We start from the raw sequence: 15,635 nt of genomic DNA, 5'->3' as shown, positions 1-15,635 counted from the left end.
TTTAATACATTTGTTACTTAATTTTCCTGAAAAATAATTAATTAAATATTAATAAAAAATTAAATTAATATTATTTACATAATATTTCATTATAGTAGATGTTATGTAAATTAGAATTAATCTAAAAATTTTTAAAAGTATTTTGTTAGCACTGAACTATGCCAATCCAAACAGATTAGAAAATATTGTGAAGATTTTTGTGTTATTTTCTTATCATACATGTAAAGACATTACCATTAGGTTAATAATATCCCTATTTTACTAACACAAACAGATTCTATAGAGGATAATAATATATTGATAATAAATGTTTTTTATTTGCAAAAATACAATACCCAAAATATTTATAAGTGTAGTACAAAACTATACATGTAAGTAAAAGGCCGACAAATTCAAATTTCTACAGTGCAAATTCTAGTCTTTAACATTGTAACCCGAAAAAAAAAGAACATTTTATAAAGTATATAGTTCACCTAGCAGACAATTAAGAGAATCTTTTCGGATAATACTTAAGACTAATAATAATAATAATAATAATAAGCCTTTATTTCCAACAGGCAACTTGCCCAATAACAGGAAACAGTTGCAAAACAATGAAAAATATAGTTAAAAAAAACACACACACAAACAAACCTAAAAGAATGAAAAGAAAAGAAAAAGAGTAAAGTAAAGTCACATTCTCAAAAGTTATCCAAAAAATTAGAACAAATAACTATTAATATGATATAAAAACCCATTATAAAAGTTTAACAAGATAATCACATGTTCAACAAAATTAAATTAACTGCAATATACCTACTAACTATAACTTAAACACATGGGCCCTAATCCCAAGAGTAATGATCCACCAAGATATCGATAATCACATGAACCGGAGAGAAATTTATATCGCACATGTGACAGATCCGATTAAATATAGCGCATATTGTATATAGTGGCGATTTCAACAGGATGTTAGTATGAGGCCTTGGCAGAAAGAATGTTAGGGGATGTCTAGCATTAAGTCTAGGCACCATGAAACGTACACCAGAAAGAAGTACAGGACTATCAATGACTCCATTCAGTAACCCATGCAGGAATTTTACAGAGAAGATCATTCTTCTGAGATGTAATGGATGTAGATTGAAGCGTTCCAATAGTTGCCGATGATCAAACCCTCTTACCGGATATATGCCATCCTGCCTGAAGGCCAAAAACTTAGCAAATCTACGCTGAACAGATTCAAGGAGACCAACATGATTATGAACTATTAACATCCATGTACTAAACCTACATAAGTTACAAGAATACATAATCTATATTACTAAAAATGATTTAAAAAGAAAATATGTCAGACCCAGACATAAAGAGCAAAAAAAAACATAATAATCTTCTTTGTAAAAAAAAATCTAAATTTCACTACTGAATGAATTATCTTTGTTTAATATATATTTCTTTCTGTTTCTTAAAGAAAAATTAAACATATTCTAAAAACTAATTAAAAATTCTATAACAGAGTATTGTCTAAAGAAACAATATATCTATCTGCAATACCAAATAAAATCATTGAAAATAAAAACATTTTATATAGTATGGCATATATCACATACATAGTATATTATATTTGTTGGTCTCCGATAATACTCACAACATAACTTGAAACTATAATATTGAAAAAAAAAACTTAATTCAAAGACAAATGCCTACAGAAAATAAAAAAAACATGTCATAATAAAAACATTCACTCTGATACATTCTGGGTGCTCAGCTATGTTAGTCTCTATACATATGTCTCGTCTCACTGAACATAGGAAGTGGTATGATATGAGCATGAAATAAAATGAAAAAATAGGCAGTGCAAATCTTATAAATAGATTCTCTGAATGATTCATGAGAAAAATAATGACAAAACAAATTTTTAAATAAATATGTGTTCTAGTGTAGTCAGCAGTATCAGCGTTATTAGAATTTGGTGGAGAGAACTGATCAGAAAAAATTCTATAGCTCAAAGTCTTAATAAAATTTACATTGCATATCTCTCTCCATCTTTTTCTTGTAATGGGGACTGAAGGAAATTTTTTAATCTTTTATTACTATGTTTATCTAAACCATTCTTACATGAAGGATAATTACATGAAAATGTTAAACAATTTTTTAATTGTCGAAAGGAAATGAGAGTCCAGACATTTTGTAATATTTATTTATAACAAGTTAAAAATTAAATATTTGAAAGGTGAAACATCTTGATTGAAACCAACTGAATTTGATTTTATTACAGACTAAAAATTGACGATACAAAAAAATAAGGCTAAAAAATAAAATCACATTTTTGCTTTTTGAACTTTTTTATAAGAGGGATACATATTTTTGCAAATTTTTTAGTTTTGTTGCAACAATCAACAAATGATTTTGAAGGTCTGCCAGGTTTGGAAGTTGAAGATCCGGATTGGTCAAAATAAATCTTAAAATCAATCTTTTTATCAAGCCAATTCCCGTGTTTTCTCGCACACGAGAACTTTTATGCCATTTTAAATCAAATTGTTGGAATTCTGATGTAGCCTTGGCTTTAAAAGACCTCTCTAAATGTTACTGGAGAACTACTGGATTACAAAAATGTTCTAATATTTTCGTTGTGGTATTCTTACTTTTATAACATTTCCATAATTCGAATATTTGCTAACGGGACATAGATTAATTATCCATTCTAAAAAAAATATTCAGTGAACGGCAAAGAGTTTGCAACAAATAGGAAACTTTTTTTATTATTGATTTCTCAAAAAAATCTACTCTTAATAAAACGTGTGGTCATCCAGAAATGCTATATTTGATTCAGTCAGAACTGATTTGTGCTTACAGATTAGGTAAAAATTTATAGAATAATGACGCCACTGAGTCCCAAATTTTGAATACTGAAAAATCTGAATTGACAAAATGAAAGAGCTTTAAAAACTATGCAAAAAAGTCAAGAAAAGTTTTTTGAGATATACTTTTTAAGAAAATTGGAATTGAAAACTGAAAAAAAATTAAATTTATCTGCAATTTTTACCTACAAATTATTCTAAAATTATTCATCTCACCGAAAAACATTGCTTAACTTTCTTTGACATCTATTAAAGGTCTTTCATTTTCTTTATTTAGATTTGTGAATTTTAAAAATGTTTGATTCAGTGACATTATACTTTCTAAATTTTTGCTTAATCTGCAAGTATAAATTCAGTTTTGATTAGACCAAATGTAGTTTTTTTATGCACAAATTTTTATCAGGAGTAAAATTTTTTGAGAAATCAATAATAAAAAAAGTTTCCCATTGCAATAAGTTGTTACAAACTCTTTGTTGGTCTCTGTAGAAAACAGCAAAAAAGTAGCATAAGTTTTTTATAGAGTCCTTTATTATAAACTATGTTGAATTTTTTAATTCAATTTAAATTTAAATATTCCTGTTTTTTAAAAAAGGGGATTCTAATTCTAATTCTAACTTCCTGTTTCTCAAAAATATTTGAATATGCAATGCTTGAGGCTATTAGCTTATCTAATAAAAAACAAAATATTTTTGGAAAGAGCATGGTTTTCTGTTGGGTAGATCTACCTCGTCTGCCATTTTGTCGTTTTTTTTCTGAGGTTATCGATGCACTTGAGGCAGGTGAACGCCCTGTGGTGATTTTTTACGACCTAAGCAGGACGTTTGACTGTGTCAGCCATGATGCTTTGCAAGATGGAGTCATACGGCATTAGAAGTGTCGTCTTAAATTGGTTCGCCTCCTTTTTAGCATTTCGGACACAGTACGTGGAAATAAGGAATAAATTAGGTTCATATTGTTCAGACAATCTTTACACTGATTTGGGAGTACCTCAAGATTCGGTGCTCGGGCCTGTGTTGTTTCTTATATTTGTAAATTCATTGCCTACAGATTTACTGTATAGTCACGTTATTATGTACGCGGACGATACATCAGCCCTTGTGCGGCGACAAAGTACAGAAAATGTGCACATTACTGTGGGAAAAGCATTGCACGAGCTAAATAACTGGTTTACTCTAAATGAACTTTTTCTTAATACCAATAAAACAAATTATATGGTTCTTTGCACTCATCAGGGTCAATTAAATCTTGAACTTGACATGCATTTGAGCAATAACGGTAGTTTCTTGCAACGTCAACAAATGATAAAGTTTCTTGGCTTGATACTAGATGGCACTCTTTCATGGGAGGCACATTGCAATGATTTGGCATTAAAATTAGGTAGCCTTTGTTATGCCATAAGAAATATTAGGTCCTTAATGGATAAAAACTAGTTAGTTTCTGTATACTATGCGATAATCCACTCTAGGATTCTGTATGGGATCCAATTCTGGGGTTTTTCAGCGTATGCGTGTCGTGGATTTATTGGTCAAAAACAAGTTATTAGATGTATGGCGGGAGTACCCCCTTAAACTTTCTGTAGATCGCTTTTTAATCACTTTGAGATTTTAACTGTTCCGTGTACGTATATATTTCAAGTGTGTTTATTTGTTTTTAAGAATCTTAATTTATTTGTGACAAATGGTTTTTTTCATAATTATCCAACTAGACTGAGAAATGATTTATCTTTGTTGCGTACTAGATTAACTCTTTCAAAAAATTTTATCCTGAAAATATGTCCAAAAGTATTTAATAAATTGCCAAATGACATAAAGAATTGTAATAGTTTGTCAACATTTAAAAAAAAAATTGAAAGCTTTTTTAGTTTTAAAGTGTTACTATGATAGCAAGACCTACCTTTCGGAGTAATAACTAGCTGTAACGTATACAGGGTGGCCATTTAAAAACGAAACAGAGCCTATTTTGGGTCCCTCAGAACATTTGCGAAAAAATCCTCGGACCCGTCAATTTTTGATTCAAGGGGGAACCATTTTTTTGCTAGTTTCGCCCCCCCTGAGGGCAAAGCCCTAGCGGGAGTGACAAGGGCCCCCAAAATTTTAAATGGAACGGGGGGTCGAGTGATTGTGTGTTGACCTTATTTTGAAGGTATTTATGTGGATTATAACCCTAAAGTTTTAAATCGTTACTATTTGCCTAGTCGATACCGGGGCTAATAAAAGTTACAAACAAATTTTAAAAAGTATAATTTTATATAAAGGGCTTAAAGATAAAATCAATCAAGTAAATGTTCAAAATGTTGGCCTTCGACTTACAATATACAATAATACAGGTTTTGTTCAAACCTTTCCCGTACATTTTGCAAAATTTCTGGGGTGATTTGACGACATTCATCAATTATTCTTTGTCACAAATGGTCTAACGATGTTGGCTGACTAGCATACATTTTAGTTTTTAAATGGCCCCATAAAAAAAATCTAACGGGCTTAAGTCCGGGGAACGAGGAGGCCATTCAATAGCTCCTCTTCTTCCAATCCATTGTCCTGGAAACGTTTCGTCCAAATATTAACGAACCCTTGCAGCATAGTGGGGTGGCGCCCCATCTTGCTGAAATACTAGACGATTTTCCAAGTACTCGTTGTTATTTTCTAGTATCTCCACTAATGCTGGATGAATTGTATTTTCTAATAACCCCAGGTACATCTCTCCTGTTAAATTGCCAGGTAAAAAAAAGGGGCCTACGATATGTTTTAAATCAGCCCAATAGCGAAAGTTGTGACGATTCACAGTACCGTTTAGGAAAAAGGAGCATTCGTCAGAAAAACATACATTAAATAGAAAGTGTGGATCATTGGCGGCTTGTTCAGATATAGTTTCACAAAATTGTACTCGATGAAACTTGTTTTTTTTTTATATCTTCTGAATGCTGCTTCTCTTAGTACCAGACACGGTTGATAACTTCCTTGTGCTCAGTGTAGGATCTTGCACAATATGGCCTAAAATAGCTACTTCTGAAGCTTCATTCACCACTGGATTATCCATTTCGCGCTTTTTATTAGCCACAGACCCAGTTTCCCAAAATTTTTGAACCAATTTCAAAATGTACTTGCGATGGACCTGTCGATTAGGGTATTGTAGTGTGTTAAAGAGCTGGGCAGTTCTATTAGCATTTTCATTGTTCGCAAAGAAAAGAGAAATTATTTCAACTCTTTCAGCAAGTGAATAAACCATTATCACACTTAATGTTGTAACTAACTAACTTTAAAGAGCTATTTGTTTGACACACTATGATCTGACAGCAGTAATTGACAACCACTATTAAACTTCAAAATGTTGCTATAATAACAGTCTCAACAATAACCAAGAGTTCCCTTGCAGAATTGGCATAGATACCTACGGGTATTAAGAAAAAACAACAGAAAGTACCTACGGTTCACAATATAGGAGAACAAAATTTTTTGTATTTATTTAACTGCTAAATTTACAAGCATTTTTTTTCATAAAAAATGTTGACATGTTTTTGTAACTTTTATTAGCCCCTGTATCGACTAGGCAAATAGTAACGATTTAAAACTTTAGGGTTATAATCCACATAAAAATACCTTCAAACTAATGTATCACTCGACCCCTCGTTCCGTTTAAAATTTTGGGGGCCCTTGTCACCCCCGCTAGGGCTTTGCCCTCAGGGGGGCGAAACTAGCAAAAAAATGTTTTCCCCTTGAATCAAAAATTGACGGGTCCGAGGATTTTTTCGCAAGTGTTCTGAGGGACCCAAAATAGGCTCTGTTTCGTTTTCAAATGGCCACCATGTATATTTATTTCTGTTACTGTTTTATATGCTTAAGGCCTACCGCACACTGGCAACTTTAGATAGGCAACTTATTAATTATAAAAATGGAACACAATAATATTTATGATCTGCCGCACACAGGTGATTATTTAGTTGCGGCAACTAAAAAATTCCAACCTGTTGGATTCTTTGAGAGACGAAACAGTTGCTGATAAAATAGAACAAGCTTGTTTTAAACGGGATCGCGCTCACTGGTGATTTGCTTTGAAAAAAGTTGCTTTGTAGGTAATATTTGTCGATAAGCCGGCAAATTACAATAAAAATGGCTGCTATAGATGTTGAATTGTTTATTACTGAAGTCGAAAAACGACCAGCATTGTACAATACGAAACAAAAAGAATATTCAGATAAAAATCTAAAGAAAAAATTATGGACTGAATTATGTGAAAAATTCATTGAGAATTGGAATGAACTTGGGGATAAGGAAAAGAATGAAAAAGGTAAGTTTTACCAAATTATTTTATGTTTATCAAGTCACAGATTCAACATACCTACAGAATTATTCAAACATATACAGGGTGTTTTTAAATTTGGGGTTTACATTTTAACACTATATAGAATGTAAGAAAATAAAAACTTTTATAAGAATAAAATTTTGTCCAAAAAGGTCTTGATTCTGAGATACAGGGTGTAAAAATTTTTCATTTTGCTAGGAGACTAAGCAATTTAGGTCATCTGTTTATAGGAACTTTTGTTCTTATTTTGACCTACAAAATGTCGTTTTTAAAGCACAACTTATAAAAGTTTTTTTTTTAACAATCGATTTCTCGGTTATGAATGAAAAAACATGTTAAATAAAAATGGCCTAAAAAATTACAAATTTTTGTTCAGCCAAATAATAAAAATATTCATTGCATTTAAATAAAAAATAAAGTTTTTTATAATCACATTTTTTATCATCGAAATTGCTTTCCTCCAAAATACAGTGTGTTTAAGTTATCAAAATGTAAAACGTGAAGACCCTGTATCTCAGAAACAAGACAATTTAAGACAAAATTTTATTCTTATTCTTCTTATTTTCTTGCGTTCTATATACTTAGTGTTAAAAGAAAAACCTCAACTTAAAAAACACCCTGTATATTCACAAAAGACCAGAACATAAATTTTTAAATCTTATCATATTGTCAAGGAACAGACCCTTGAGGAGAAATAAAGTAATTTGCAATATAATCTCTAACTGTATACCCTTCATTGTTGCTCCTTAGTCCAAGAGCAGGAATATCTTCCAATGGACATTCATAAAAGGTGTCTTCAAAATTTAGTCCATCAAGTTTTCTCACATAATTGTGTAAAATACAGCATGCTTTTGTAATGGAGTCGCTAAATTCAACTTGGGTATATAGAGGCCTGTGGAGTATACGCCACTTGTTTGCTAAAATTCCAAATGTACATTCTATCATTCTACGTGCCCTCGAAAGTCTATAATTAAAGATTCGTTGTTTTACGGTTAAATTTCTGCTTGGCCTCAAAACGGATTTTGAGAGAGCAAAAGCTTCATCTCCCACGAGCACAAACGGCATAGCTTTTCCATTTTCATCATTAGGAAGATTTTTTTCATTCGGAATATTTAATTCCTTCTTGTCAAGCAAATGCGAAAATGCCGATTGTTTAAATATGTTGGAATCACTTGTCGATCCATAAGATCCTACTTCAACATATATAAAATTATAATTGGAATCTGCAATGCCTAGAAGAACAGTAGAAAAGAAAGATTTATAGTTAAAAAATTCGGACCCAGATTTATCAGGTCTTTTTATTCTAATATGTTTCCCGTCTACTGCTCCGATGCAATTGGGAAATTGTGTTTTCTCATTAAACTCATTGGAAACTCTTATCCAGTCATCATGATCCGGTTTTGGCATATAGAGTGGCACCAAACATTCCCAAAGTTTCTCACATGTGTCTTTTACAATTTTTCGTATCGTTGTAATTCCAAGTAAATATTCATAATGTAGTGATGCAAAGCTATTTCCCGTTGCTAAATACCTAAAAAAAAATTGTCTAATATACATCATGTTTTATACATCATATCATATACATAATGTTTTTTTAGGTAACGAGTTACAAAAAAGATGGAAAAATCTTAGGACATGTTTTAAAAGAGAGTACGATGCTCAAAAGAATATTGCCTCTGGTTCTGGGGCTAAAAAGAGAAGGAAATATCTTTACTTTGAGCAGCTTTTATTTCTGCGGGATTCTATAGAAAGCAGAATTAGTTACAACAGTCTCGAACAAGGTACTGATGATGTGGAAGATAACACAGAAACCAGAGAGGAAGAATCAGAGGCTAGTGAAGCTACGCAACTTCGTACTGGTGCCAAGAGTGACCATTCTAGAAAGAAAATTTACCAAAAGAAAACTCATCAGAAAACATATGAGGAATCTCTGCTTCAGATTTTGAGGGAAAAAAAGGATACAGAGAATGAAATTGAGGAAGATAAATATTTTCTTTTGTCTCTACTCCCTACATTAAAAAAATTTAATGAAGACCAAGACGCGTTCGTATGTCGGGAAGCGGCCAAAATCAAATTCCCCATGAAGCAAATGCTTTGCACCACCAAAATACTGCCAAAAGTCTTGCTGTAAATATTCCTTCAACTAGTGCAGAAGGATCACATTATGGAGATGATAGAAATAGTTCTTTGCACTCGCCAACATATTCCTACCACCAAGAAGGTTATAACAATGTTATACAAAGCAGCAATCGCAATCCAAGCTATACTGCAGCACAATATATTTCAGACTTTTCCGCAGGACAGGTACAGGTTTATGCAAATACGTCCCAACAGCAAATTGATGATGAGTCAGAAATGTCGTCTCTGCTTAATTTACATTAAATGCTTATAATACTAATATATTTCTTCGTAATAAATATTTTTCGATAAAATGAGTTTTTTTCTTACCTTAGAGTTACGGCCAATCTTTCCTGTGGCGGCACAGCCATTCGTAATTGTGTATTCTGGTATGAAATATGAGGACCTATCAACACCAGAAGCTCATCAAAGCTTCGTATACTCATACGGAAATAATTAAAAAATTTATATTGCCCATCTAGAAGTCTTTTACTTATCAGAGGATGGACCCAAAATGTTCGCTTTCCTTTTTGACGACGTTTTTTTAAAATCAAAGCACAAACGCACGCTGTTTTTAGGAAATCCATTTCGACTGAGGTTGCGGAGCAACTATTCAGTCATCATTGGGCGTTGTAAATAGATTTGCAATAATTTTTAGTGACTAAACTATTTAATCGCCGAGATTAAAAAGTTGCCAGTGTGCGGTAGGCCTAATAATTTCTTTGAGTATGTAAACTAGGTTTAGTGATAGTGTAGACTCAAGTATATAATGTTTGAAATTTTAGCTTCTTTCAACATGGATGAATTCCATACACTGTATTGTGTCAATTTTGGAATTCGAATTTTGAATTTGAATTGACCACTGAACATAAAATATTATATTTTTCTACACTAAGATCCAAATCATAGAATACACCTAAAGCATGATCAATTTTTTTTCTCTCTGAACCGGATTATGTTTTAAATTGACTCTTTCTGCAGCAAAAGTTAACTCCTCTGGGATATAATTAGATCTTAATTCCTCTATCCTACGCAATTTTTTTTCCGCGGTCTTCGACGACTGGTTTCGGACTGGGGCTCAGTTTCCATTGCTTCTCCTTGTTTTGATTTGAACCCTGAAAAATGCTATTTTTCAAAAACGTCTGGGCGCCTTTCACGGTTATTCCACATTCCTCTTAGGGTACTTGAAAATAAACTACTAGTTTTTAGCATTTTTCAGAACAATTTTCTAATTATAAATATCTTTCAATTACTTTCATAGTCATAAAAACGCATTCTCCTTTGTTAAAAGTTATCCACTCGTCATTCAATATTCTATTTGGAATGAATGATGTTTTTTCTAAAAATAAAAAAAATCGCAAAAACCGATGACCATTCTTTTTATTGCCAAAAGTTTGAGGAGAGAATGTTCCAAAAATGACAGGACAGTTTTCTTATGTTGTTTTTAAATCTTTAACTAAAGTTAAAAGAAAAGGTTTGTCAATTCAATTAATTTATCTCTAAGAGGCTAACAAAGTAATTTATCATTTACCTTCCAAAATATTGTCCACACTGAAAAAAAAAATTACTTGGTCTAAAAAAATTTGGAGTTATTTTAAAGAAATATTTGTTCGATAATGGCCAAACAAACATTTATTTGAAATTTTTTTTAAATGTATTTGAATCGTTTTTACTTAAATTGTTTGTATCAAATAAATATGTATTTAAATAAATACATACCTACTTTTTAATGAATAGCCGTCCAATAAATGTGTATTTGATTTGAACAAATGTGTTATTTAAAATACTACAGGTGTTGTTTAAGTGAAATGTACATTTATTCGGGTTAAATATTAATTTTTTTTTTAAATGTATAATTTATTTGATTCAATAAAATAATGTATTTTATATTACCTTAAAAATAGTTAGTTTGAGAGACGAAATATTTGCAATAAATAATAGATGATTTAATTTAAATAACTTTTGTTATTTGGATGAAACATTTAAGTGCACATTTTTTTTTAAATTTATTTGAACCCAGAATTTCAATATTTAATATAAATAAATGAGTTATTTGGTTGCATATCTAAAATTTAATTCCTGTAAGGTTCTACTAAAAGTTACCGTATATTTTTTAAATCCGGTATCCGGTGTGGATAACAATTTTGATGCTAAAACATACATACATATGTAGAATTACCATAAAATATGGGTTATAAAAAGAATAAATAGTACTAAACGAAAGTACCCAAAAATAATAATTTACAAACCTTGAACTATAAGGAAAGGTAAGTATATAGAAAAAATACTAATAAATAATGTTAGTAATACTTCTTTATTATTAAACTGAAATATTTTTAAACTGCAAAATAGTCTAGTTAACATTAAATTTTCAAGATTCAAAAACCATAAGAAAATAAAAGATAAACATTTTTAATCCTTATAATATAGAAAAATATAATAACAAGGAGTCGACACTTTTATCAACTCCTATAACTAATTACTCTATGTTACAAATCTAACAAAAAATTAGGATTCAAAATACCACACTAATGCTCTGTAGGACATCGAGGTCGTCTATATGATGCTCTGAAATAAGTTTCTTTTTATAGAATATTCTCTAAAAACAAAATACATATGCTTTGAACTTATATAGAACCAATACAACAAAAAAAGTTTTGCACCACATCACCTTATTCAGTTTTAAAATCAGGGTTTTGTTTCCTTCTTTAAATTAAATATGTATTCAAGAGAATAGTCTTTTATGTGGTAATAACATTGTTTTAGCTTATTATTTTCAATGTGTCTTAATTAAATTAAAAAATGATGCAAAATATAACTTATTTTGTTGTGTGTAAATCTACTTTATATTTAAAACAAAGCCAATTACTATAATTGTATTATGATTATACACAAGTACTTCAACATTTAAACCAAGTAAATGTTTATTTAGTTGAAATAACCTATTATATTTTAGAATAAACAGTAGTTTATTCTGACAATATATTTTTTTATTGTAACTGAATATTTATATACCATTTATTTAGATCAAATACTTTTTTATTTGAAAGGTGTGATCCGGTACACATGATCTTTATACACAAAAAAAGATAAAGGAGTGGAAGACGCCATATTTGGCAAAAGAACTAGGAAACATGAGCTAATAAACAACGTGAAATTAAGTTTTTTAAGATCTTATAATTAATATGCATACAATAGGATTGCCTACCAAAATTTTTAAAGTTATATGTAAGTACTTACCCTGAAATATAGGCCACAAATGACCCACGCCACATTGGTCCAAAAAGGTTTCCATTTCGATATAGGAACTGTTAATTAGGTACACAATCCACAAGTTATGCGCACATCCACAGGTTATATACAAACAAACAAACATTAAATGAATCGTAAAGAGCGAATAAATAATGGTGAATTTGGTGAAAAACTGCGATTTGACAAAAATCTTATCTTCTTCCCAGTATCAAGCAAACAAACTGCCGGCCGGCTGGTCCGCACCCACAATTGCGCTTCGGGTGGGAGATTTCTGTTGTAGAATTAGAAAATGATTGAGTGTCGAAAAAGTACCTATTGAGTTATTTGTATTTAAACTTATTTGTTTGTGTTTAATAAATATATATTAATTAAAAAAACGTTTATTTGATAAAATGAACTAAGTAACTCCTCTTATTTTTTAATTTAGTTTAAATAAATAATTATTTATCATAAATAAAAACATTAAAAATACAGGGTGTCTCACGACGAATAGACGCGATCGATATCTCGGAAACTAATTTTTCAAAAATTTTGAAAATTTGGCAACATGGCATAGTCGATGGGGGCTACACAACTAAAATATTTTGACAGTTGTGACGTTTCCGGTTATACCGGAAGTAGGTGTCAACTTCGTTATTTTAAATGGAACACCCTGTATATTTTTACATTTTTGGCTTTTACGTAAAATTCTAAGTATATTTTGTGTATAATGTCCTATACCTAAGTGTAACCGTTTTTGACATATTTTTAATTTCATATGAAAAACTATGTTTATAAGCCCTAACATAATTACCGATTACTCCCTTTTAGTAGCCTTTATTTATTGGTTAGTTTTGGTTTTATTTTAGAGGAAGGACCACTTTGAAAGACTATTTTAAAATTTGGCTAAAAAAAAGATACAGGGTGGTCAAAAACTAGCATTAAAAATTAAAATGAAAAAATCATTAAAAGTCAATTTTTTTAAATGGGAACCCCCTATTTTTATAATTTTTTCATAAAGATAATTAAAAATAAGGTTAACTTTGTATAAGGTTATCTAGTCCAAAAATTGATAGTTTCCGAAATATTGGCAGTTTAAATTTGGCCTAATATTAAAAGCCGTATAATAACACGGCTCAAGGATTGTTAATTAGTTGGGCATGACGGTTGTCATAGTAACCGCTAGAAGCGGCAGTAAGATAATGTACACTTTTTAATTAAATTACACTTTTACGAAGAAAACTTAAATAGCAAGTAACTTATAAATTTAATGCCTATAATCCATTGTCTTACTGCCGCTTCTAGCGGTTACTATGACAACCGTCATGCCCAACTAATTAACAATCCTTGAGCCGTGTTATTATACGGCTTTTAATATTAGGCCAAATTTAAACTGCCAATATTTCGGAAACTATCAATTTTTGGACTAGATAACCTTATACAAAGTTAACCTTATTTTTAATTATCTTTATGAAAAAATTATAAAAATAGGGGGTTTCCATTTAAAAAAATTGACTTTTAATGATTTTTTCATTTTAATTTTTAATGCTAGTTTTTGACCCCCCTGTATCTTTTTTTAGCCAAATATTAAAATAGTCTTTTAAAGTGGTCCTTCCTTTAAAATAAAACCAAAACTAACCAATGAATAAAGGCTACTAAGAGGGAGTAATCGGTAATTATGTTAGGGCTTATAAACATAGTTTTTCACATGAAATTAAAAATATGTCAAAAACGGTTACACTTAGGTATATGACATTATATACAAAATATACTTAGAATTTCACGTATAAGTCAAAAATGTAAAAATATACAGGGTGTTCCATTTAAAATAACGAAGTTGACACCTACTTCCGGTATAACCGGAAACGTCACAACTGTCAAATTATTTTAGTTATGTAGCCCCCATTGACTGTGCCATGTTGCCAAATTTTCAAAATTTTTGAAAAACTAGTTTCCGAGATATCGATCGCGTCTATTCGTCGTGAGACACCCTGTATATTCAAACAAATGACTAAAAATATTCAAATACATACATTTATTTGACACAAGCAAGAATTAGTTTATTGAAACAAATTGTATTCAGTGGAAATAAAAAAGATTTAAATAAATATTTATTAAGGTAATTTTGTCGGGTTTTTTTCAGTGCATATTCGTTTATAACGTTTTTAAAAAAAAAATCAGAAGAAATTTAAAAAAGAAAAGCAGTTACTTGTTTAAAATCTGATTTCAAACTGACTCTAAAAATGAACCAACTTATTTTATGTTTTTTGATCATTTTTTTCTGAGTATATTTGAAGGTACATTTTCGTCCATGAGGTTGCGCATCTTCTCAAATATTCAATCAACGGTAATACCTAAAAGAATGATACCTAAAACATAATTATTTAAAATTATATCATATTAAATTTATTAGTTTTAACTCGTAAGAATAATAGTAACAGTTATATTATACTTACTTTTTAGATGTTCTTTCATCCAGTACTACTACATATCCAGCATAAATCACAATTAGGGTTGGCATGGAAGGCTGCCACGATGGGAATAAAAAAAGTAAAAAGTTCGGAAGTTAGAGCGTGTAAAATAACTGAAATGTGGTAAGTTAAATAACCTAATATCCTAAATATTGTTCACAAAGGTGTTGCCAAATTTAAAGGAGATACATTAATTTGTTAACAAAATATATAATATTTTTACCAGGTCATACCACTATTGATATACAGGGTGTTAGTAAATAAGTGCGACAAACTTCAGGGGGTGATTCTGCATGGAAAAATAATGACAGTTTGCTAAATGCTTCGTTTTCTGAGATACGGTGTGTTAAAGTTTTTCTTAAAAATCGACGATTTATTTATTGCTCTGAAACCGGTCGAGATATGCAAATGAAATTTGGAGGGTTTTAAGAGGTAGTTATCGCGCATTTTTTGACATGTAATGGGCTGGAGCTCCATCTTGCTGATACCATAAGGAATTATCTAATATATCCGGGTCTTCTGGATCGGGGTATAAAGTGGCAAGGCATGGAACCAAGTCATTTTCTAAAAACTCTAAATACCTCTCACCATTCAAGTATCCTTCAAAGAAAAAGGGCCCTATAACCCTGTTTTCTCACCCCCGCCCAAACATTTACTTTTTGAGGGACTTGGCTGT

At 30.7% G+C, this 15,635-nt stretch overlaps 1 protein-coding gene and 1 long non-coding RNA gene across 3 annotated transcripts in view; both read left to right on the top strand.

Annotated features, from left to right (window-relative positions):
- The window catches only part of LOC126733819 (uncharacterized), a 308,547-nt gene that overhangs the window by 132,272 nt on the left and 160,640 nt on the right, over positions 1–15,635 (top strand). The window lies entirely within an intron of this gene.
- The window catches only part of LOC126733811 (titin-like), a 150,617-nt gene that overhangs the window by 26,945 nt on the left and 108,037 nt on the right, over positions 1–15,635 (top strand). For both annotated transcript variants that reach the window (XM_050437225.1, XM_050437224.1), the window contains exon 2: positions 14,952–15,082. In XM_050437225.1, the coding sequence (XP_050293182.1) occupies positions 14,952–15,082 (131 nt within the window). The remainder of the gene's footprint in view (positions 1–14,951; positions 15,083–15,635) is intronic.

Source organism: Anthonomus grandis, chromosome 3 (assembly GCF_022605725.1).
Source record: "Anthonomus grandis grandis chromosome 3, icAntGran1.3, whole genome shotgun sequence".
Classification (NCBI taxonomy): Eukaryota; Metazoa; Arthropoda; class Insecta; order Coleoptera; family Curculionidae; genus Anthonomus; species Anthonomus grandis.
The sequence above is the reverse complement of the archived record's forward strand: the minus strand, read 5'-3'. Positions and strand labels throughout refer to the sequence as shown.